The 25,750-nt window shown below is 40.3% G+C and overlaps 1 protein-coding gene across 9 annotated transcripts in view; it reads left to right on the forward strand.

Moving 5' to 3' along the window:
* Positions 1–25,750, forward strand: part of KLF12 (KLF transcription factor 12) — a 234,656-nt gene that overhangs the window by 186,408 nt on the left and 22,498 nt on the right. For all 9 annotated transcript variants that reach the window (XM_030271382.4, XM_072928235.1, XM_030271373.4 and 6 more), the window contains one exon: positions 23,420–23,577. In XM_030271382.4, coding sequence (XP_030127242.4) covers positions 23,420–23,577 — 158 coding nt within the window. The remainder of the gene's footprint in view (positions 1–23,419; positions 23,578–25,750) is intronic.

Below are 25,750 nucleotides of genomic sequence, written 5' to 3' on the forward strand. Positions count from 1 at the left end.
CCTTATAATTGGGGGAGGGAAAAGAAGGCAGAAATCTGTTGCTTTGCAGTAAGGCTCTGCTTAATTGTAACAGAGGTAGGGCTGTAAACCATGCTAACTCATAAAGGTCACAGCTTCTGTGAGAAGTTTCTCTATTAATAGTCTACAAGTATTTTGTTTCTGCCAAGCTAGTGCTTAGAACCAAATTAGTCCCTCATTACAAGTCTGATACATTAAAGTCAAGGGTGTATCAGCATGCCCTGTGTTGCCACCAGACACCTTCCACTGTGCCTCACTCAGACTGTATTTTCATAAATGCACATGTATGTAAGTAGGCAAATGACTTAGCAATTTGTTGAGCAATTAAACAGCTTCTAAACCAAATAAGTCTCCTGGTTTGTTTTTTTTTTTCATTCAGTTTTCTCTGTTCTTAAGAATATTTTGCAAATTACCACCTTTTTTTATCAGCTGTGTGAAAATAGTTGCCATGATTTCCCAGTGTCACCTGTTGCCCTCAGCATAGCAGCTAAAGATACTGCCATGGATAAATAAATATTAAGTACTTCTGTTGGTATGACTCCTTAGGTGAGTAGTTCATTCTGCATTCACTGGAGAGAGGTGGACTTTTCCATCCCATTTGAAGACACTGATGTCTAAGACACATATGGTGAATTATCCCAGGGGCTGTCGGTTTCTCCCTGGATCTGTTTTTCCTTTGGCCATCAAAGGAGTCTAAGCAAACCACTTAACTAAGAACAGAAAAAAAATAATGAGTTTTAAAGAGAATGTAACAAACGGAGATATAAAGATATCATCCTGGAGAAAAAAAAAATCCCTCTTTGAAAATTATTATGTGAGTTGTAATCCTAAACTGAGCACCTAGTGAAGGCCAGAAAAGCGGAGTTTGAAGGATGAGTTACCTTGGATCACATACACCTTTACATTCAGTAGGTATATGGGACTGTGAGTAAGGATTTTATCTGCTAGATGCCACCCTGGTTATCATAGATTTCTGATTTTTAAGGATGCCCCAATTGCCTATATTTGTCTTTCTATTCTATTTCTATTGTAAAAAAAGAATACACAAAAATAAAAAAGAAGATAGAAGAAAAAATTGGGCAGTTAATTATTCTGTGTGTCATTTCTTTCTCTGAAAAATGACAGTAACATTGTCCATCAGCCTCGCTTGGGTATTGAGAAAATAAATTCATAAATCTGAAGTCTGTTCTACAGATTTTATGTTGATTCTCATAGTAAAACCAATGAATTATAGATAAACCTGGTAATAATTGAGAGTAAAGGGAAGATGGAGGTTTGCTGCTTTGTTTGCTCTTTTTGTTCTTTCTGGTAGCACAGAAATGAATTGTTTATTACTGTAGTCCTAAGGGTGAGACCACTGGTGATTTCTGCTGCTCTCATAAATTGTGTTGGACCCTTGAGATGCAGTTTCTAAAGTGGCCATGGTTCAGTTGCCATTTCTGAATTGTAATTGTGTTAGACCCAAAAGCAAAGATTTTGATCCCAGTGGTGCAAGTACACTCATTCAAGCAAGCCTTGCACCTTCAGAGAATGCCTTTCAATTTTGTGGGGTCCCACATTGACACAAGTTTGATCATTTGGATCCAATTGCAGGATTTAAGGTATAGATCCATCAGTTTCAGGATTTTTTTACCCACACAAAATACAGAACTATTTCTACCAGTGTTGGGTAGTTGGGGCTTGCTCCTTAAAAAGCAGGATAGTGTGGGTGTGGTCTTCTAGAAGACACTCTGGGTCTGGGATGTTTCACTTGTCATCACAAGGAAGTCAAATTTTGGAATATATATCAGTAGAAGTCTTCATTTGTTGACTTAACATTTGAGCCCTTTAGCGGTGACGTAACTTGGTGATGTTAGTTCCTTTCCCAAAAGTAGCAGGGATAGCTTCGTTGCACAGATGAATGGAGAAATCTGACAGACAGAGTCCAATCCCTGTCCCTAGTCATGCGTATTCACCACTTGTCTTGTGTGGGTACCCAAGTAAAGCTGGGTTCTGGTGAATCGTGCCAGGGAGGGCACTGGTACATGTTGGCTCCCTAACCTGCTTCTCCATACTGTTACAGGTGTCTGTGGCTTGGGGTGGAGAGGGTTAGGGTTAGAGTTTTGAAAATAGCCCAAACATAATATGTTGATTCCCTACAGTGCCTTCTGTCTGTAACTATTCCAAAAGGCTGTTCCCTGAGTGCTTTCTGATGTCCCTGTGTGTCCCAACCATGGCCACGCATGTATGTGGGAATCCTCAAAATTCTGATAGTGTCTGTGAACTTAAAGTCTAGTAGCTTGGTTTTTAAAACACATTTATGGGAAAGTGCACAGAGGGGTCTAATCCAGCTGAACTGGGATTGTTTGCTCAAATAAAGTGTCTTGTGTGCTCAAGGGATCACAGAATCAGCTCTAATTGCAGCAGTTTACAAATGTTAAGGAATTATGCATACATGAACCTCTGGAAATCTCTGTTTAAAGTATTTCTGTGTTTCAGTTTCATTCAGTGTGAATGTTGGAGTTCTGATCATGTCAAAGGGCATGTGAGAAATACTAATGAGCTAGAGGAGGTACAGTACCCAACCTAAACCCATTAGGGGGAAGACACTAGCAACAGGATGGGGCAAGGACATACTGGCCAATACTAGTGGCTGAGTGACAAAGCTAAAGGTAAATATTTGGAGAAAAGGAAGAGGCATTCAGACAAGGTATTTTTCCTTGAAGAGTAGCTTTCTTTATGTGTTTAGTTTTATGATACATAAAGTAGCCTTGGCTCATCTGATAGACTCCAGCAGCATAGTGTCATTATACCATGTCCTAAGAGAGAGATTTGTACAATTGTTCAGTGCTTTAAAGTCATATTGTTTAGGTAGACTTTTTTCCCAGTTCAGATTCATTATGAAATGGCACCTTTTGGTTCCATTTCTTGGGTGTCTCTTCTTTGTCTTTTGCCCTTTCCTTTCTGAGGGGCAGTTGTTAGCTGAAAAAAAGCACTATTTTCCAATATTTCTTCAGGTGACTGATAGGAAGGGGGGGGGGGGGCGGAGAAAAATCTTCCTTTCTTTTTTCCCATTTCAGGCCTCAATTATCCTGTATGCTTTGAAGAACCTTGTAGCTTAACTGCAGGAATGGCCTAATTTCTTTTACTGAAAATGCCTTCCAGTCACCTCCCCAAACTGTGCAGCTTGGAGCACTGAAGTCTTTATTTTGGGGGAAGAGAAAGAAGTATAGGATTGTTTGGAGCATTAAGGAACAAAGACCAGGACACTAGGGAAGGAGAAAACCAAAATCTAAAGGACGCTGCTGCCATCTAGAGTCAGGACCTGATGTTCTTTGCCTCTTCCGGAGTGGCATTCAATTCATATGTATGTGAAAACAATACATATGAGGGAAAACCCCTCAGAACAATGGAACTGCTTTCTTTCCTTTGCATTTCAGTAGTAATAATAGGAACTTCTAGAAGTATTTTTTATTTTTAGTAAGTGCTTTTTTATTTACATAAAATTTAATATATTAATTTCAGTTAAAATATTCTCATCATGTGAAAATTGATACTTAACATAGTGCTAAAATGGGCACAATACTCCTACACTATAAATACAATTATTACATGATTAGAGGAGTTGACAAAGATCTTGGCTAAGCTGGGTACAGATAACTAGGACTGAAAACATTCCCTTCAATATTGTATTCAGTATGATGTAGTTTTCATTCCTATATATGATATTGCTAGGATATGCAGAAATACCTGGTTTGCTTTTTTTGATATTTTAAAATGTTTAATTTTACAATACAGTATTGAATTCCAAAGTTCACCTAATGGCCTAGTTGAGTTGTTGAGGTGTTTTGAGTTTTTTTTAAGTTTTAATTTCAAGCACAAACTGTGCAACATGACAATAAACCTGAAAGTATATGTATAGCAGGTAACCAAGGTGGTTAGAAGATAAGTTTCTAAGGTGGCATGGCTGCTTTCTGGCCAACGTAATATTTGACCTGAATTTTAAACCCTTCTGTGGCTGTATTTCTGTAAGTAGTTGCACTGAAAGCAAATTAGATTTAGAAGAGTACACATAAAGATCCTGCGAGAATTGTGGTCTGTGTTAGGACTTGTAATCCAACAAGTGTCTTTTTGCTTGCTCTTGCTTGATTTAAAAAGTCCACTCAGTACTTTCCAAGTTGATGGCTTTCTTTGCAAGAGCTTGCAGAGTATCCTGGGATTATGGATGGAAAGGGGTCCTGTGTGTGTTAAAGGGTGTATACAGAGGGGCTGTCCCCACTGAGGTGTGACAGGGCTTTTCTTTGTGCCCCCTCCCTCAGATTTTTCATCAGCTCCAGCCTCTCAGTCCTTTGTGTAACAGCATATTGAGAATTTAGGATGCACAACAGGAGCTTAATGGGGGAGATGGAACAGTGCAGGAGCACAAAAAAGGTCCAGTGTGGAGCTGATTGGAGGAAGGCTGTGATTTTAGACTCAATCAGAAAGAAGCTAATTTAGTTGTTGTCTTACACTTTTCCCTCTCATAATTGCACTTAGAATCAATGACTTTAGTCCGCACAACTTGAAGACTTGCACCTCGAACTGGAGCAATGGCAGACACATTTTTCTCCTGTGATACATTTGATGCCTTCAGTTGTTTTTGTGTCCTTTGCTGCTCCCTCTGCTCCTCATCATCCAGTTTCACAGCCCCAAGGGAAGATCCATGATGGGTCCTTCTGGGGAGAGAACCTCTCTTGCACAAGGCCAGTCTCTCCCTTCAAGGCAGCACCCTCTCAAATTCTGAGCTTGCAGGAACAAGCAAACACTGTTGAGATCAGGAACCTGTGCTCTCCTGATGTGGAGCAAGCAAAAACTCATGTTTTCATGAGGATTGGGAAGCAAGCTGCCTCATAGCACAGCCATTGCATAAAGCAGCACATCCCGTCCAGTTCCTGAAGTGATGGATCCCACTGCATGTGTGTAGGAGTATGGCATTTCAAGCAGACTGTCCTGACTTTAATGTAGGAGTATGGCCCATCCCTATAATGTATAGCTTGCAGGGTGGTGGAACAGCCTCATTCTCCTTGGTGGGTTGTACATGGGGCCAGGGGAAAGAGGGCAGACATCAGGTAGAGCAGAACTGGGCTCAGTGCGGCATATACAGGCTTGAAATACCGTGTCTTAACATTTGGTTCTGTGTGTACTTTCAGAATAGATACCTATTGGCATTGCAGGATCATTATCTCTTTCAATCTCTGGTGCATCCTACTTCAGAGCCTTGATATAACTGTTAATTAGAAAAAGCATTTTGAGTAAGTTTGCATATTTCCATTCTCTATGTTTCAATTAGTCTTCTTTTCACTTGTGTAATTCAATATTCTTTTAATTTTCAGCTATATAGACTTTGACCTCTCAGTTTTAGTCAATTAAATGTGTAAACACACTCTGTTCTGAGGGATCACATTTTAGCTAGATATATAGAGGCACTTGTGTCTATACATTTAAAATTTAAAATTTTAAATGTATAGAAAATCAGATTTAAAATCAATTTAAAATCAGAAAGTGCTCTTTGTCCTTTCCTTTGGTGCTGGCAGCGTTTCTTTGACCTACGAACAGAAAGGAATATGATTCTATTTTCATGGAAGTTCAGCTTAGGATCAGGCATTTCACATACTTTGATAATTCTGTTCAGCCACTTTCTAAAAAGAGGGCTGTCAAAAATCGCTTTATAGTGTTACTCTTCATTTTTGTTCTCAGTTCTTTGAATTATCCTATTCTGAGTCTTGAAAATGACTTCACATTCGTTAGTAGTTTCGTCTTTTTCCATTTTCCTCCAGTGTGCTCATGTCTTGTTATGGCAGCGTAGCCAAGGTATTAAGAAGAAGTTAGATTCACAAAGTACATCAAGTCTTTTTTCTTTCATGTCCTTTGAACTACTTGATCTCTGTATTTAATTCTGAAGCCTAAAATGAAACTCTGGCACTGTATCTTCCTCTACCTTGCTCAATTCTTCACAGCTCTGAAAGGAGAATTAGATATATGGCACATTACTCATACTATTTTTCTTTGTAGTTGCTTCAATTAAAAAGCGTCACCAAAAACTTTTTCAGGGTTGAGGGGGGATTAAAATTCTCTGCTTGCTGGCCTAACATGACTACCATCTTCTCAATCTCCTTTTCCTGCTTCTAGTTTAATAAACTTCTACACTAACCCAAGATTTCTGTTTCTTTCCTACTTGGGCACAGACAGCTCAGAATGTTTGAGCAGGACCTTAGTTTTAAAAAAAAAAAAAAAAAGGTAAATTAGTTTGTTTGTATTTATTCATTAACAAATTCATTGCATTCTTTGAAGTAAGAGTTTACAAGGAAAAAAAAATGGAGGGGAAGAATGCATCATAGCAGGTATTTACTGGGGTTTTTACGTTTCTGCATGTTTTCTTCACTCTTTATGCTGGCCACCCATCCTCATTTACAATGGCTTTTCCTACATGGTATCCACACAACGTAATATCATCACATTATACATACAGCACGTGGGTCTCGTCCTGTAAATGCTCCTGTCCTGCATTCAGTGAGAAGATGACATTATTTCAGGGAAGGATGCTGCATTCAGTACATGTGCAAATCTGAATAAACACTGAGAGAAGCAGCAAACTGAATAAGAGAAGTATCAAACTGCTTAGATTGCTGGAGGGTATAGCTGAGAGGGCAGAATAAAAGACTTAAATACATTTGTCTTGACTGAACAGCAGTTCAGGGCAGTGCATCCGTGTGTCTTGGAAATTGAGAGAAGATGGAACAAGAAATAATCAATTAAGACTGTACACACAGTAGGTGAAAGCAGTGGCAGCAGATTAATTTAGTCAGTTTAGTCCTCAATTTAAAAACTGTCAGCACCTTACTTTTGCATCACAACATTTGGTGGAAAAAAAACCCTTTAAGTTATTTAAAAGAAGCAAAAGAATACAAAGATCTTTTGTGAGTGATCTTTATAAGTGGGAAAGAAGAAAGTATGACAGTGAGCTCTCAATTTGCTGGGTGTTAAATTTGAGGGACTGTCCTAGTCCTGTTGTAAAGAGTAGCATATGTGGCTGCTGCTCCTTGAATGGTTGATATTGCATCACCCTTTCTTCTGTCAAGATGTCCTGTAGAACTTTTGTTATAACCGGTGATGTCCCTGTGCAGCTGCCTTCAGGAGAGAGGATGAGGTGTCAGGTGAAGCATATGTGATTCAAAATTCTGCTACCTTGCAATGTTTTGTCTGTGCTGGGAAAAAGAGCATGACCCATGCTCTGTGCGTGGCTCCCTGTACTCCCATCATGTTAATCCAGGTTTCTGTATCCGTTGTCATGCTGATAGTCCTGACAGTTTTAGCTGTAGACCTAAAGCCAGGCAGAGCTGCAAAGGCAGTGGAGAGGGATGGCTTAAATGATGGCTCCATGGCAATCAGTAGGAGGTTGTTAGCCAGTGTGACCAGAATTTTCCCGCAAGATAATGATGTTTAGATAATAGAGTTATCTTCTTGTAAGTTGACTCTTCTGTGTTTCATAATTTGAGTAATTGAAGATTTTACTGTTTCAATTCTTTTTTTATTTCTGATATTCAGAAATATTCATATTTCTGATATGAGAAGCTCTCCATCAAGATTCTCTGTTAGATTTTTGTTAGCTCAAGTAAAAAAATATTTTTATTACTGTCTTTCTGTTTAAATAGGCACTACTGTCCTTGAAATGTCAAATAAAGTATGATGTGTCAATTAATGTATGTCAAGCACATGATGTATTTTCAACCACTGTTGATTTAGATGGGTTTTGATGTGTGCTTGATGTATTCTAATGGTACTTCTTCAGTTCAGTGAATGTCTTGAAAACAACATCGAATGACACATAAATCACAGCACCACCTTTTTCAGGGACTTCTGCCAGAACATGAGGTTGTAGATTTTAGTTCCTGTGAATATTTGGTCCATAATGGCTCTTTTGTTTCAGAGTCAGGAGCCTGTAGTTTCTGGCAGGTTTGCCAGCAGAGCAGAAGCAATCTGGTCACACAACTGTTTTATTCGATTATTTTTTTCAATCATTACTTTAGAAAAAGAAAACCTGACATTTTCCTAAGAGGTCTTTTAGAAATCCGATGCCAGTATTTGGCTTGCATTTTGTCTGGTGATTTGTATGGGATAGAAAAGCATGAAGTAGCACCATAGGCATCATCACCATATTAGTGTCAGTCAGGATTTCTCCTAACCACATTCACCTAAAATGTGCACCTACTTGAAGGATAAAACACTCACTTCAAGCATGACAACCAGTAAGTAGCATTTCTGCCTTACAGCCCAGTCAGAAATGAGGACAGGTTACTTTCTGATCTTTTCTACTACCAACTTCCAGGTGGGTAGTAGAAAAGATCAGAAAGTAACCCTTTGCTGGTTGTGTTTAGTGCTAACGTTTGCTCTTCTGTCTGGAGAACATGTGCATTCATACAGTGTGATTCAGTCCAGTCCCAAAAAGATGATACCACTCTGATCCTGTGGTGGCAGGGGAAAGAGGGAGAGGAGGTAGGGTTAATGTGCCCACAATTGCCCCCACAAAAATGATACAGAGCATGACTAAGAATACCCAGGAAAAATCACGTGCAGTGTTCTGGGGCGCCAAGCCATCTTTTACTCCTTTCCCTGTCTTCGCTCTATTAAAACTTAGCACACTACTTTAATGAGAACCTGTGCATTTAATTTGTCTATACTTTCAAAGGGTATTGTTGAGTAAGATGGGCACTGAAATAATGTGAGCCTTCATAACAGAGTTGTCTTTCAAAATACAATTGGCTTTTAAAAGCAATGGTTTCAGATGGGTAAGGTTAGACTTCAGCCCTTAAAGAAATACCAGCTCACCCATGGGACATCTGTGTAAATCACATCTCTGCTCTTTGAACTCGAGCGGCTGCAGCCTGTCACAAAGCCAGATGAGCGCTGGACAATTTTTTGTTATTGCTCAATTTTTTGTCACAGAAACAAGACAGTAGGATTTACCATCCTGGTGTGAAACAGAGAGCAGTGCACTATGCACTGTGCACCACTCATTTGGCTGATATTCATACCTTTCCCTGACTGCCTTTTCCATAAGGCTTCTAGTACAAAAAGGTGCAGAAGGTCCACCTGCTAGGCCATCAGCCACTGAAAAGCTTAAAGATATTATGAAAATTACTATAATTTACTGAACATAAAACATACTGAAATTCAGAGAGCTTGTTTTTGTAGAAAAGACCCTAACAAAAGCAAGAAATAACTGGCCATGAAACAAAGCTGTTTAACACTACCTGGAGCAAATACACTGGCAGAAGTGCTACGGCTTCATTTTGTGCCTGCTGTGGGGCGAGTGCATGGCAGGAGAGGGACTTCATTGTGCCATAAGGTGCTTCTAGGTCACAATTAACATTTTTACTATTAAAAAATCCATTATATCAGTATGAAAGACTACCTATGTATGTGTAACTCATACGGTTGCATTTGAGTGGTCAAGTGTGAGATGTAAATAAGAAGTGGATTTTGTGGTTGCTGTTACAGCTAATATGAAATTCATTACAGACTTCCACTTTCCTACCCAGGCAAAGGGGGAGAAGGTGGCCTTGGAAATGGGAGCTTCTAAAGAAGATTTAGGGATGTAAATGAAGTGAATGGCTTCTCAAAAACAGTATTCCTGAAAAAAAAGCTTAGCACATTGCTGTGTATCCACATTGTGGTTTTGTGTCAAACTCTACTTCAGTCTGCAACAACAGTCCTCCTTGCTCCATCCCATATGTATAGGAGAAAAGTATGTAACGGGGCAAAGAAATGAGAAGTGGGGTGCAAAGGCAGAGCCCTGCTCTTTCTGCCCCCTGGAATATGTTTCCTCACCTCTGTGTGGGTGTCACAAGGTGCCTTGAGCAGGCACCCTCACGTCCGAGGCAGTATCAGCAGGGACACCTGCCCAGTGTGGAAGTGGCTCCGTGGGGCACATGGGGTATGGGGACCCCATTGGTGGGGTGACATGTCTGGCTTCAGTTGCTTGTGGTGGCCATTGTTGTCTCATCTGATGGTGTGCTGAATGCCACTGTGATGCTCCCCTCCATCTGTCTAACACTTTCTCTTATTTACTGCAGTTAAAGCGATGCCATTCTGTTATGCTGGGAGTTTTGGATTTGGATTTGGTTGTTTTTTTCCTGTGCCTCTTCCAAATGAACAATTGTGACAGCAAAATGCTTTGATAATTATCCCTTTTTACTGCATGTGAAGGCTCCAAATGTTTTAGGAAATTATGGGTGTTTTTTGATCTTTAAAGTTCTGGTATGTTCCATCCCATTTAACAAAACAAAGCAAAACAACATATGTGCAGAATTGAGTTTTGCTAGATTTTAGCAGACTCCGATTTCTCCCATAAAAGCTTGAGTGTAAGCACACTAGTTGTTCTTAATTACTATATTGGCAGCACTAGCTGATGCTTTATTTAGTGACTGTTTGTAAAATCTCATATAGTAAACAGGCAGAGATTTTAACAGATTAGGAAGAGGAAAATACCTGGAAGTGGATGTGGCGATTTTCTTGTTGCTTTTTTCTCAAAAATGGAAATTTAAAAAGTAGAACTAAATGAATCCTGATGTGGATTTAAGTTATTAAGCCAAATATCCTGTTGGTGAAGATTTGGGAGAATAAATAATAGGAATTCCAGAGATGAATGAATTGCATCCTGGGTCAGCACAACTGGCTTTGGGTTAATATATGCAGGAAAACTGTGGCAAGCAAGGGATCACTGGGTCCTAGACCAGTGCTGCTGACTGTACAGTTAAAATACTTGAAATTCAGAGCACTGCCTTCCAGCCACTCAGATCTATGGACCTGCGCTAATGAGCAACATGCATAAATTAGCAAGGTGAATGGAGTGTCCCATTGCTACCTTCCCTTGATTCTCAGCATTGTAGGAGATGCAGTTGGGAGGGATATGACAGCTTCCAAGAGAGCAGATTCCCTTTGCCTCTTTGTGAGGTTCCCTTTGTAATGTGAGTGTGCTTCCAAATGGGAAAGTAAATTATAATGATGGTAGTGTAAATAATAAATACAACAAGTATTGATAACAAGGCCATGGAAATATTACCTAGCACTAAATAGGATAAGGAACATCATGTCGGTGAAGGATGTTTGATCTCCATTACTAAGGTGTCTGCAAGAAATTCTGCTGGTGACAGGATGATTTTTCTGCACAGATAGAAAATTGGTTCCTTCCCTCATCCCTGAGACAATTTCAAATCAAAGGAAAAAGTTTGCTGACCTGAAAAAGGGTGGCCATTTAACCTCCTGTTAGAAAATGTTCATTTAATTGCTGTACTATATGACTATGAATTCTCTTTCTTTTGTTGGGCAGCATTGTTATTGAGTGATTAACCTAACTAATTCTTGTGGGACGAAGTGAAATAAAACTGCTTTCATAAAGCCTGCAAATATGGAATTTTTTCCCTCTTGCTAGTGTGTAGGGAAGGGCCAGGTAAAAAAATCTGACAGTTGCAAAGCTTGTTTAACTTTGTATATTTTTATCCTTTCCTAAACAGAACATGAAATGTCTGTTGGAAATATCAGAATAACTTCTCTCAAATAATTGAATACTTGACATCCCAAGGGTAGACATATGCCCTTTTACCAGTAGGGAAGCATTCCTTGCCAGCAGAATGCATTATGTTACATTTCAAAAAACCTGAGGAGGCAACTTCATTTAAATCTTACCCAGTTTAAATCCCTGCAAAAATTCACATACAAAGTAATAGTGAATATAAACACCCAAGTCCTCAGTTCAGTTTTTGCTTTAGCAGAGGTGAAGCATGTGTGGAGTAAAATCTTGAGCTTTATTTTGATAGCAAAAAGCCATCAGTATTTTGTTCTTGCCTTTCTAAAGAAGGGTATTATCACCCTAAAGATACTTGTAGTTTTCCCTGACCAGGGAATAGCAACAGTGAGAGCCACCTAGTTTTTCAAGTGGCTGACCATGAGAGCAAGCTCATGAAGTCACTTTGACCCAGTGAAGCCCAGAGGAATGGAGTTTCTCTCCTACCAGCCTAACCAAGGCTCTTGGAAAAGTGTTATGGTGTATTTATCAGGAAAAATAAACTTTGTACTCTGGGTCCAGCTGGAACAATTTCTGTGACAAGCCGATGTGTTATAGATGTATTTCATAGTAGAAAATGTAAACTATGGTCATATGCCTGCTTACAGAAGAAATGTTTATCTTAATCAAACCTTGCCTTGCTCATGAGACATGAGAGTCTATATGCAATTCTGGCTTGGTGAGAAAGTGCTAAGAGGAACAGTTCATTAAAACAATACTCTGGTTTCCTCCTATTGGGAAATCTCATGTTTGACTTCGCTGAACAGAATGGAAACTTTGCCAGACCTTATGAGGCCTGTGTCCAAGCTGGATATCATTGTGGCTGGTGACCTGGTGTAATGATAAACAAGGAATTGTTGAAATTTGGCTTTTTGATATGTGTGAGAAGTACATTAGTGCTGTGCTGCATAATTAATTACAAGTGGAAAAACTCTACTTACCACAGACTGACTATTCGCTGGATGGAAATTGGGTTGATATTAATAATAGAAGAAAAGGAATGTTGCCCACATGATGCAACAGATCTCTGCAAGACCAGTAAAAAGATGCAGTAACTCTTCCAGCTCATAGATGGTAGTCATGAGTTCCCCTTTCTCGGAAGTTGTATGTCTGAGTGGTTTCTGCAGCTTTCAGAAGCACTTTCCATCCAGGGTACAGTTGAAGTCACCAGAAAGCTTCCAAATACTAGCAAATACAGAAACTTCAGCTATGTAAATTTCTACCTCTGTAAACTATGACACTCAGTGACCAAACCTGGCCCTGTGATTCTCTAGAGAGACAGTTTCCAAGTGGGAAATAGGTAGCAAGTCTGGGGGAAGAGTGGAGAAATTAAGGAAGAGAAAAGAAGTGGCAGTCCTTGGGAAAGTACTATGAGAGGCTGGGCCTGGTGAACCCAGAACATTGCTTCAGGTGAGACTATTGCTATAAATAGGTGTGGAAAACCACAGATGCAAGAGGAGGTAGTGGGTTTTCTTCATACTGGGACCTCACTCTGCTTTGTTGTGTGAACACAAAACAGCCATGAAGATGTAGCATGGATCTCGTAATCCAAATGAAAGAATGCATCATTAATATGCGTGGCTGTAAAGCCAGGTAGAAGGTAGCATATTGAACAGAAAAGCTGATTTCTTGTATAAAATAAATACATCAGGGTTCCTTGTTAATGAAAATGCTTAGAAACACAATCTGTGGAGCCCTTGATTAGTACAGTTTAGATTTATAGGTTGTTTTTCTCTTGTTCTTTTATTAAAAATTCCTTTCAATAGGAGAGGGTGCTCTGCAAGAACAAAGTAAGCAAAACTATAAATCTCAGAATTTGTTGATTAGAAAGTATCTTAGGAAGAGAAACCCAAATCCCTGAACTATGATCTTGCACTCAGTAACTTTTTTGTCCCCCAAATCAGTTAAATTATTTAGTCCCTTTTTTCCTAGACGGATCAAATAGGTATGATAGGTATATTATCTCAGTTATAAATGAATATTTGGCAATATATACTCTCACACAGGAGCTTGTAAAGGGCTGTGGGGAATTAAAAAAAATGGTATTCCGAGATGGCTTTCTGTTGGGGCAGGCTGTCTTTACATAAATATGTATATAAACACCAAAATGTACACTTCAGTGTAGTCAACCATTTAGTAGTTAACAAAATCTGCTTGATGACACAGAGTATGACAGATGACCACCCATAATTGCATTTCACATAGGTATCTAGGGTAATCAAATATTTAACTTATCAGTAATAACCCTTCTGAACAGGAAGAAAGTAAAGGTCATTCACATGAGCTTCAGTCCCAATGGAAACAATGTCCTCATTTAATATCACTGACTTGGCAAGATGTTAGTGGCAATTTTGTCAGCTAAGGATACAGAACAGAGAATTTTTAATCACCACTACATTTGTTACTCTGACCAATAAGAGGAAGTGGATGCACAGGCAAGAGTCATCATTGTTCAGTCACTGGGACTGACTACTGTGTTGTACAGTGTGAAGAATCAGAATTGGTAGAAGAATGTGAAATCTGGAGAGCAAGGTAGAACATTCTACAGTCCTGCACTAGCAAGTGGAGGGTCTGTGCTCTTTGAACAAATAACCAGAACAAAGGTGAAAGACATGAATATATGTACATACTTACGTTATTTCCACGAAGAACATTTCAGCTCATCCCATGTCTGCAACAGAGTCGATTTTATTTCCCTTTTTAAATAATTTTCTGCTGAGATTACAGTGTTGCTAAGGTTTGTTTGCAATAGATGTTGCCAGAGAAATGTGAAGAAGCAGTATGAATCAGAAACAGGAGAGGTAAAAAGCAGGGCCCTGTGTTCTCAGAGCTGAGTTGTAGGTGCTCCGTTACCCAATTTTCTGCTCTGTTTAGAAGGAAACAAGAAAGAAAGAACAGACTCGGCATTGATGCAGCCTCTCTCTGGAGGGAGAGTTAGTGTGGCTGGAGATCCTGTGAATGATCTCTGGTGTTCTGCCACCTCTGGAAGAGGGGACAAAATAAGATGTTTTTTCTCTACTGGGCCAGGTTCAGCTCCCAGGCCTGAACTAGCATGCATGAAACGTGTGGCATACAGGATTTCAGGAATTCTTTCTGCTTTCAGGAACATATACAATGCTTTGTCTTCAGATCCAAAGAACAGACCCATACCAATGCACTTTAGTCCACTTGCAAGTTCATTGTGTAAATACGTTTCCCCACTGCTTGAGGTTTCCTTTTTTTCATGAGTTTTCACTCCTGTTGAGAAAAAAACATCAGGCTAAAGCAAAGTAAGCTAATTTTGGAGGTTTTTCTAAGAGAAGTGAAGGTTTATGTTAGCTCATGGTCACTTAGTAGTCTTTTATAATAATGTGTAGATACATGTGTTCATGAATATAAACATCTTGTAGGAACTATTTAGAATAAACAAGCATTCATTAGAAGCTCTCTTTAGGATATGAGTGTGGCTGAGCACTGGAACTCATTGCCCAGAAAAACTGTTGCTGGTTTATTTTTCTGTCTTCGAACACTTTCATCCTTAAACACGACAAGACTGTGAACATCTTAGTCTACCTCTGAAGAACTTTGCTGAGCAGAAAATTTATAGTTCCCTCCACAGATGAGTTTTTCTGTTAGTCTTTATTCCATGATAATACACCATGTTAAAAAAAAGAGGTGTTAACATGGGCTTCAACAGCCAGTGCAGTCTTTGTACTCTGTTCAGACATCTTGATGAACTGGAAGGGTCAATATTGCAGCTGTACATCCTCTGTAACATGCACATGTTAGAAAAAATATTTCTAAACATAAACAAACTGCTGTCACGTGTCCCCTCAGAATCTCTGACAAAATCTAAGGACAAGTGTCTCATTTAATATGAGTCCATCTATCCAAACCAAGGGAAAGGCAGAGCACTGAAACAGAATTATGTTTAATATTACTGAAAATGTTGAGTCTGTGTGTAAAACATAATAGCCTTCCTGTCAAATGTTTCTAAAACCTTTGCAGGTAGAAACAAACTCTGTATGCTCTGGCATGTTAGGAGAAACATGAAATTAATCATTGTTAAGGAGCATCTCAGTAATTCAGTAGGGCTGGTGTGGGAGCTGCTGTTGCTGGGAGTTGGCTACTGCTGGATGTGGTAGTGCAAGTTGTCATACAGCATGAACTTTCTCAAAACCAGGAAGAATCATTTTAATAATGTAGACAATGCCTAGGTGCAAGGTAGTTATCATGTAATTCCTTTGCTTTTTCACACAGTAGCTCTCTAGGATAAAACTTTGTTGGTTAATAAGGGTAAAATAGATGGAAAAGTTTTGGTAGGGTTTTTTCCTGTGACATTTCAGAGTTCATCATAGATTCAGTTTGTGGGTTTTCTCTGTCAGAAGTGCTTTACAGTCCTCCAGTCACCAGATCTGGGGGGTGTGCTGGAGCATGTTAGAGATGCTTTCTGGCCAACTTCATTTTCTTAGAAAGACAGAAGAGAGGAGCAGCATGAAAGAGGACAATAGGGTGTGTATTTGGGTCTCAGCCCACTGTGGAGATGGAATGCACCTCAGAAGACCAAATCCTAAGTGCTGGAAAGTGCTCCTGGATCCCACAGCAGGAATATAGATCCGAAAGATCAAACAAATGTCTCGTATCTCAGCTTAATGCAGCTGGTAACAGAAGTGATGAATAGTTTTGGTAAGGTGTGCCGTGGTTTGCATTAGTGTTTTTCTTAGTAGGGCCCAAAGTTCTTTCCTTTTGCAAGAAGTTTATTCCATGTATAGTTGTGCTTCCTCTTCCACCCCAGCCAGAGCAATGTTGTGGCACACTCAGGTTTTGCAAGGCAGCTCAGCAGTTCAAGTTCCTTTAGCTGGTCTCAACAGTAAATTCTGCAGATAAAGTCAAGGTCAAAGATGTGCAGGATGTTTTGTTTGCTGACTGCCCAGGTCAGGGGTATAACAGCATGGATGGGAATGGCCACATGGAGCTGGAGCAGAGGATCCTCTTTACCAGGGCACTGCCTCTGGCAGCAGCCAGTGGTGAACATCTAGATCAGAGCATAGCAGAGAAACTTCTGTGCTCCTACTGTCATCTACCCACCTGCTCCTTGGGCAGCTTCACTCCAGCTCCAGCTCAAGCACTTTCTGAACCAGATGTATTCAAATAATCTTGTATCTCTGTCTTGTTTATCCATGTAATTTACCCATTTAATATGTGTGCTGTTTGTGTGTGCTGCCAAATTCCTCCTTTCTTTCTTGACAAAAAGTATAATTTAGAGTATAACGTCACCTTAAAGTACAGTGATTGAAGTAACTACTGCTAATAAAGGAGTAGCACATATCTTCCTTTTATGATCGCCTTAAGTACTGCTTGATATGTTTTAATGTCTGACATTCCTAAGGCAGCTGTTTGCCTTTCATGAAACATTAATTAGAATCTAAGAATCAAAGAGGAGAAAAAATACATGTGTATATATGCATGTGCATCTGTGTATGAACAGGGGACAGTCGCAACTTTTTAATTTTTTTTAAAATAAATATTTGAAGATTTTTATCTGGAGATGGCACTGATATTTAAGCATTTTATAGCAAAAAAACTACGATGTTTTCTGTAGTAGGATTTTTGGCATCTGACTACTAAAAGGAGTTTTGTAGACTGTAATGAGAAATAAAATCCATGTCATATTTCTTCATGGTGTAGTGTGTAGTGTTACCACTATCCTGAGTGGTATGGTAGCATTACATGGCCTACCAGAAAATGAAATTACATTGTGTGAAAAGTTGCTACAAAATAAAGTAATTGAGAGTTGGAATCTGGGAAATGCGATTCAAAGCCACTTTTCAGAAAAGGCAGAGTACTCACGTCTGGTAGCATGTGAAACTTAAGGTCTTAACTAATAGAAGATACTTTGTTTTAAGTGACATCCAGGAATGAGTGGTGTGCTGCTGTGGGTGTGTTCATTCAGAAAAGTGCCAGAGGAGCCAAGCACAGGTGTTGGGACTGTGCTTACCCCTGCCCCTGGTTCTTGGTGGGCAGCTGCCCTGAGAACCAAAGGAGGACTGAGAGCTGCCATGGGGGTGTGTGCGCTTGCTGTTCGATGTGCCATGGGGGTGCCATCCCACACTGAATCCAAAAACTGGGATTTAAAAAAATTATGTCTATAGTTAGTCACTTAACAGCTCTAGTTTCTATAAATGTTAAGCAGCCAAAACCCATGATAGTTCTTTCTGCAGCCCTGGTTCCCTTTGAACACTGAACAAATGCTAGAGATCCAAGGATTTTCTTCAACTCCTCATTACCCTCTGAACGCAGGCATGTAGTACTCTAGTTTTCTGCTTTTATTTAATTTGCCTGCACTTTTAATTACTATAATTTACAGGCTGACCCAGAATCTTTGCATGTCTCATAAAGTAAAGATTCACATTCCTAAATTTGTATATTATTTGAATATTTGAGTATTGTATACTGAGATATTTTTCCCTTAAAAACGTAAAACCTGTAAATATCTGAATGTCCAAAATTGAACTGAGGGTGGGCTATGACTGCTTCTATCATGTATTGCCAAAGCATATCATCAGCTCATAGTTATTCAATATGGTCATATCTCCCAATTTTTGTTTTCTGCTTATCTATTTATGTGGTTATTTTTCTGTGTGTTTTATACTCAAATGTTACAGGAAGCAATAACTTTTCTGTGGAACAAAAGCTGGATTGTCCAGATGTTTCTGATGTTGATTGCTTATGTCCACATTCTCGATTTCTTCACACATGTTCTAAATTAACATGGAAGCTGTGGTAATCACAGCTGGTTGCCACTAAAAGGGGTGATGACACTCCCCTAACCCATGGCCACAGGTTCCCATCCTCTGTCATATGTCAGTGCAGGTGCTTGGCAGACTCTCCTACTTAGGGAGTCAAGCTACCAAAGGCTTCTCTGATTTTTTTTTTGGCAGAATTTGTTCTCGTTACTGTGGGTCCTGCACCGGCTTGCTGCAAAATCAGGCAAGCACTGGTGCCAACACAACAGAAAGCAGCTGGAGTGGGACTGTCCCGATGTGCCATCTCAGCCAAATCCTCTACTCAGAGCCCAGGGGCTGAGAAGCAGGACCACAACTGGAGTTACACAGGCTGAGCAGATGCTGCATGGGTGTGAGCCCCATCTGGTTTTTTTTTCTTCCTGTAGTAGCCAGAGAGGAGGGGACATGGCTGATACGTCCTGGGTCTCACCCCAAGGGATAGAGAACATCTGGTTTTAGCAGTCATGGACTGTCTTTAGGGTGCAGCCACAAGTCTCTCAATTAGCTACAGTGCCAGCTAGAGAGGAAGGTAATGCAGCATGATTGCTGTAGAAGAGAGACTTAGGTAAGGTGACAGGGATGTTGGGTACAAACTGGTTTGACCTGTTAGCCCTGGATCAATGTTTTGCATGAGGACTTTGGAGCCAAGGCAGGATGTGTTGCCACAGAGTCTGAGCTCATAGTGGAGGGGCCAAGGAGGAGTAAAACTGGTAATCACAAGGATGAAGATGCAACACTGAGATGCTGTTTGGGTTTGTAGAGCAAAGAGTGAAGTGTGGCTTGCTGCACGTCCCTCGCTCCTTGCTGGCCATGTCAGCCAGCCCTTGGCCACCTCACTGCGATGCCAGCAGCACCCAGGAGCTCGTGCTTGGGTGGCCAAAGGTAACCCTGTGTGTTTGCCACAGGGTTGAGGCACTTGAGCACACCATGAGTGGGGAGCAGCTAGCGTGCAGGGACTTGTGTGTCATGAGAATGAGCACAGTTTGAGGCTTTAATAAACAAACTGTGTTCCCCAGGCAGCTCTGCTCAGCATATTGCTCAGAAAACACAGGATCAGTATAAATTAACCCATTACGTGTGGTTTTTAACAGTGTTACTGCCAGTGCCAAGGGCTATTCCCAGTCCACACAGAACAGAGGCAAAACACCAAGGAGGTCATGGGCAGCATTCATAGAAAGGAAGAATAATCCTGCAGCCAAGGCTGTTATAATCCACATCTCATGCAGTGCAGATCCCATTCAGCAGAACTTCATGGCCATCTAGTGGTGAAGCCCTAGTCGATGTTATGTTTTGCAGACTTCTTTGTATCAGAGAGACAAGAACTGGGCCACGTGTGAGTTGTGAAGATGCATGTTTTCACTTCTAGCTGGAAGTAACATGGCTGAATTTTTATAAATCACCCTTAATGCTCACATTGGTTTTATTCATTTCACCCTACCAACCATACTGACTATAAGCATTGCAGCAGCTTATGGAGGCAGCCAGAGGTATCCCAGGATTCCCATTAGATGTAACAATTTCTGCACTAACAGAGAAATTACACTGGTTTTAGAAATAGCGAGCTGCAAATAAATAAACATCAAGCTGACACATCAGAACCCAGTTTTCTTATTTGTTAATTTGTCTTTCAAACTTCGTGTTTCAGCAGTGATTTAATACATCCTGTTGAGCTGTTAAGTGTGGCATCAGTCCTACTGCAAAAGTCCACCTTGAGCCTTAAAGGCTGCCTGGGATTGTGGCCATTAACAGAATGAATTGGCAGCTCCTCCTCAGGGTACCCTGGTAGCTCTTGGCTGATGATAGGTTTCTACATTTTCCCTCTGTGCAGTCTCTGGGGGGACACTTAAATTTGAAAGAGACTGCTACGGTATGGTTTGTTTGGGTTTTGGCTGGGGAAAGAGAGGCATTGAGGTCTTTTCTGTAGTGTTTTTTTCTTTATTTATTTTATAGATTTTTAAACAAAAAGGAAAAGTAAGGTAGTTAAAAAAAATAAATGCCTGTGAATTCCCTGACACATCTATCTCAAAGTCTTTTATCTACCATGGTGCCATCAAACAGTAGTTTTGGGAACCCTGTGTTGACCAGAGACAGCTGGCACAGCCCTTGTGGACTTCAGGAGGCACAGAAATTGGTTTTGAGGACTTTCCTTCTATTTATTTCATTGATGAGGGTATTTTATAGAAATTGCTGGAGAAAGAAGAACATATCCCTTTACTGTTTGCATGGCAAAGGGTAAGAACATCAGCAAATCATCTGGAAGTTACTGTGAGAGGGACTAACCTGAGGAAGCTCAAAAAAGCACTTTGTGCTTTTTTTAGCTTCTTTGGTGATATCCCCATTTAAAGTTACACAGCTTTTGCAAGACTAAAGCCAAGCTGGTGGTGTTAGGTGGATTCTGTCTCCTTTTCCATTGAACATGTCTGCACTGGGGGTCCCTCTATGCCACAGGAGCTGAAGTGGCAGAGGAGAACCACCTTGGACTTATGCTCTCACTTGCCATGTGGGTCTCCTCTGCTGGTTAGTTTGTCATTTATGCTGCATGGCTGCGAAGGGAAGGCATGAGGTGACACTTGCTGGTTCTAGCTGACAAGAGCTTTTCTCCTTGCTGTGCTGAGCAAGCGATGACTGTGAAGCTCTCAGGGGATGGTGACAATATTCATCACCTTCTGTGGCTTACTCAGTTATTTTCCCTCTTGTGGGATAAGTAGGATCCTACACTTTTTAGAAAAAGGGAGCAATCCAGTTAAAAAGCAGCAGCATTGATCGTGTGCCACCTTCATGGACTGCTCTGTGCCATCCTCTTCTATAGAAATATCTAGGAAAGCACAGAGCAGTTCCCAACAGTGAGATCACTTTCTCATATGTGACAAATAGCTTTTTATGAGGTGCTGACTCTTCTCAAGGTTCAGTTTGTCTCAGGGTTAGAAATTGCACCAGCATTTTAAGCTTGATCCTCCTCCTATTTAAATGAGCTGTACTATCCAGGATTTGAACACTCTGTTACAAAATAGGGTTTTAAGACAGCTCATAAGTTGCTTGCAGAAAAAAAGGATGCACAAATACTTACTTTTAAAGATCAGGATTTCCTAGTTTTGAGCAATGGATTTTGTATGCTCAGTATTGACCTTTACCATTTGATTTACAAGTTTGCTTTTATATCCCAGCTGGTGGGATATTTTAAAAAACCCTACTGGAGCAGTGAAACCATTCTCAGTGAATTGTCTAACCCAAGACTTTTATTTGTTCTGAGATTCAGATGTTTAAATGCAATTCCTAAGCCATTTCTGTGAGAGCTAGACATATCTGTATTCCAGTCATATAGTTAAAGTGCTAATGTTTCTTACTCTCTTGGGGACAATTTTTGCCAGCTAATGTTGTTACTACGTCTCTCTGTCCACTTCTGTCTCCATTTCAGGAATTCTCTGCACATCTGTTTACATGTGTCATATTGTAGGCAAAAATAATTAATCTGGAGAATCTCTTGCCTGCAGGGAAAATATGAATATGTGTTAAAAGAGTACTGCTCAGAAAGAAAGTACTTTTTTTTTTCCCATTAGTGCTTCAAATTAGGATTGTACTGTGAAATTATTTAAACAAAAATAAAACTGTGTAATTTGGACTACCACTAATTCAAGGCTTAGAGATTTGTACACAGACAATTAGAACATCAGTGAAATCACCTGCTAATGGTGTGAGATGCTTTATGCAAGCTTTTAACCCCATATTTTAACCCCATATTAGTAGTCCTCAGCAAGTTCTGGAAAGCTCTAGGAGTTCAGTGTATGCAGTGACAGCTACAGATGTGCAGGAGCTCCTCTGACAGGAGCTTGCAGGTCAGTGTTGACAGAGGTGCTTCCCAGCAGATGCATCAACATCTGTGCTCCTTTCAAATGCCCACCTTAGTACCCTGTAGCTTCCCAAAAGTTCATGCTTTTCCTTCAGATTGATCTTAAGAGTCTAAAAGAGCAGGCTAATGAGTCTGTATCCCATTTACCTTAAATGTCAATAAACCTGGGAAGCCCCAGAAACCTGATGAAGGGCAGAGTTGTTCCAGTATTTACCTAAATAGGCTGCTGTAGCTGTGGGTGATCCTGGTTGCCATGCAATATAATCGTAGTGAGGTTGATAGGATGATCAGTTAATAATGATTTATGGCTGAGTGGTATGATTACTGGCAGTCAATGAGGGTTTGAATCATGGCCCTCCAACTTGATAATAATTTATCTAATCAAGCCAAATGCATTGCAGTAGCAAGGCTTTTTTCAAGTAATGGGTCCAGCACACACTGTACTTAGAAACTCATGCAACATTACTTCAATGCTGTATTTTTAATTGCTTAAAATTAGAGTAACTTATAGGCCATAGGACATTGCTGTAAATGAAGTATCTTTTATAAGCATTTATGTGTTTCTGTGGGGATTGTTCTCTGGTCTTGTTCTAATAAACTTCATTTATCAGTGGTCTGAAAGAAAATAAATTTCATTGGCTTGCACATGATAGATTGAGAACTGTTTAATGAGAAAATGGAAGAATCGCTGCTGCAGGGTGATCTGGATCTTTTAGCAGTTTGCATTCAAGCAAACAACAGGTGTTTGGCCTAATGCGAGGATCCATAGTTCAAATCTGGGTACTGGAAACACTTTTTCATAAAAGGTTTCAGGCTTTTTATCTATTTAAACTTGTCAAAGAGAAGTTATGGAGGCTATATATAAACTTGTTTAGAAAACAGTTCAGTGAACTTGGACCTGAACACATGTCAAATAGAAATAGAGCTCAGATAAAGTCAGGCTGCTTCATTATTGGAGCAGTATTTCAAGGATCATGGTGGGGTTTTTTTCAGCAATAAGCACTTCTAAATCAAAATGTACTTATTTCATATTGCAGAATATGCTGTAGTTCAAGCACTAATTGTGTCAAAATGTTGAAAGGGAAATAGATAATTCATTTTTTATGTCACCTCTAGCACAGTCACTTCTGTTACAGCTGATTTTTTTAGGGGCCTGGGCTATACACCATGCTTTTGCTTCATTTTTTTTGCTTTTGTTCTGTTTTTCAGCTCAATTTCACCATTCAGTATTGAGAGCACAAGGCGTCAGAGGAGGTCTGAGTCTCCAGACTCCAGGAAGCGGCGCATCCATAGGTGTGACTTTGAGGGATGCAACAAAGTATACACAAAAAGCTCCCACCTGAAGGCTCACCGGAGAACGCACACAGGTAAGATTTGCTGGCACTGTGCACTGTGGTTAAGACAAGCAGGTATCTTTCCATCCAGTTTAGGGCATAATGAGCTTGTCATCCTACACTAGGAGCCAAAGGCTCCTGAATAACAGAGATGTCTGTGAGTACACTGGCATTCTGGTGCAGATCAGGAGTGTTCTTTTGCGTGGAACTTCCTTATCATCCCCTCTTGGCAGCCCAAGACTGGTGGCAGCACCAACCAGACTCTTCTCAGATGAAGCTTTACTGAAAAGTGGCCTCTAGGGACATACCTGCTGTGCGTCAAAAAACAAAGGGTGATCATTGCTTGGGACCAACCAGACCTAGTCCAGAGAGAACCATCAAGAGCATATAGTGTGGTCATGAATCTTCAGCAACACTTTTTTCACTCTACAGACCTGTTTCTTGTGAAACTACTTGCTTTTATAGATGTAGACTTTGGATGCCAGGAGCTACTGAAATCCTTCAATTCAATTCAAGAGTAAACTCAAGTCCTCAATATGTCTTTCTGGAGGCTTTCAGAGACACCTAACCCATACTGGAGAGGGAAGTCACAACTGTATGAGAATCGGTCACACTAGATTCCTATAGCAGAGATACAAGAGAGATGCTTAGGGGAGCTGGACCCCATTCAGGGGCGACCATACTTAACACTCTGTCAATACCTGGTGTGCTTATTGACTTTATGGGCTGTCACTAATCTGTATGACAGACATGTAAGGGTAGCTGAAGCAGTGATGTGTAATAGTTGTAATTTTAATGTGGATAAACTCAGGAGCAGCAATTTGAAGTTATCAAGAGCAAGTCTAAAAGGGGATTGATTGGATGGCTAGAAAGGCACTGAGCCTCAGTGCTATTCCTTACTCTGATGCTGATTTGCTTACATTTATTGATCTCTCTTCTCTTAATGGACTTCAGCATTCCTGTAACTCCTTGGAGGAAAGATGGTGTTTATCCACCATATAGGACAATTTTGTTCTTTGCTGAGAATCTGCTGGCCCTTTTTGTGATCTGATGTACTCTAAAGCGTATGACATATTATTTTAGAAAATTAAGTGAGGGCTTCTCCATTGCAATTGAGGCTGCATCTCAATCACTTTTTTCCAATATCTCTTGGCTGGTAGGACTTTTGTTGAGAGCAGTTCTGACCAAGGCTTCGTCCTAATATCCCCTAATAAAACAAACAAGTCCCTTCCTTAAACAACAGAAATGTTCTGGTGATCTGGAAATTTCATTACATTTCCTTCTAGGCCAATTTTCCGTTTTTTTTCATATCTACCCATTAAGATGAACCTTCTGCTCTCTCATTATTTGTCATGTCCTGTCTTAATTCTTTTTCCTTCTTCCCTCTTCTTTCCCATCTTAAATGTGGTCTTTCATCTTTACTCTTCTAATATCTTTTATATACCCTTACTCTGTCACCATTTTCTGTCGTTCTTATTTTACCTCTTTTATCCCAGTCTAACCCTACTCTGTTGTTTTCCTTCTCCCTGCTGGATTTCCATGTTGTTTCTTTTCTTGCCTGTATCACCCCTCGAGCATTACATGGCTGTAACAGATTCAAAGACAGAGAGCCTAGCAGGGAAGAGCCATAGAGGGTTTGGTTTGAAACAAAAATACCATTTATTTGCTTACACCACAGGGAAGTCATTATTTTCTATCCTGCCAGACTGGCAACCAGCCCAGGAGTATAAGCAGTCACCATGTGAGTTGCCAAACTAGATGTGGACAACCTCAGAAATGTCACACCCAAGGCAGCCCAGAAACAGAAGAGGCTCTTTTCTGCCATGACATTTTAAAACACTGAGAATTACATTTGTCAAACGTCTGTAATTTGTCAGTGATCTCAGGGGGCAGACTAGTGCTTGCAGGTAGTGCACCCAAATCAGTTTTAGATAGTCAACACTGCTGAATCTCAGGCTGTGCACTTAGGGTGCTCAGAAGTAGGCACTGAAGGCTTGGGAGGATGTAGGCAAATCCCAGTTTAAGCATATGTAGCTCTCCACCATCACAAAAAGAGTTTGTCTACCTGCTGTAATCGTAGGATCCATATCCCCAGCTGCGGTTTCCTAGCAGCTGGTGTCAAGGCTATGCTATCTGTCTGGGATCTCTAGGTAGTCAGAGAAGAGGGATTGGCTCCTCTGGGGCATGTTATTCCCTCTTCAGGTGT

The sequence above is a fragment of the Taeniopygia guttata genome, chromosome 1 (assembly GCF_048771995.1).
Source record: "Taeniopygia guttata chromosome 1, bTaeGut7.mat, whole genome shotgun sequence".
Classification (NCBI taxonomy): domain Eukaryota; kingdom Metazoa; phylum Chordata; class Aves; order Passeriformes; family Estrildidae; genus Taeniopygia; species Taeniopygia guttata.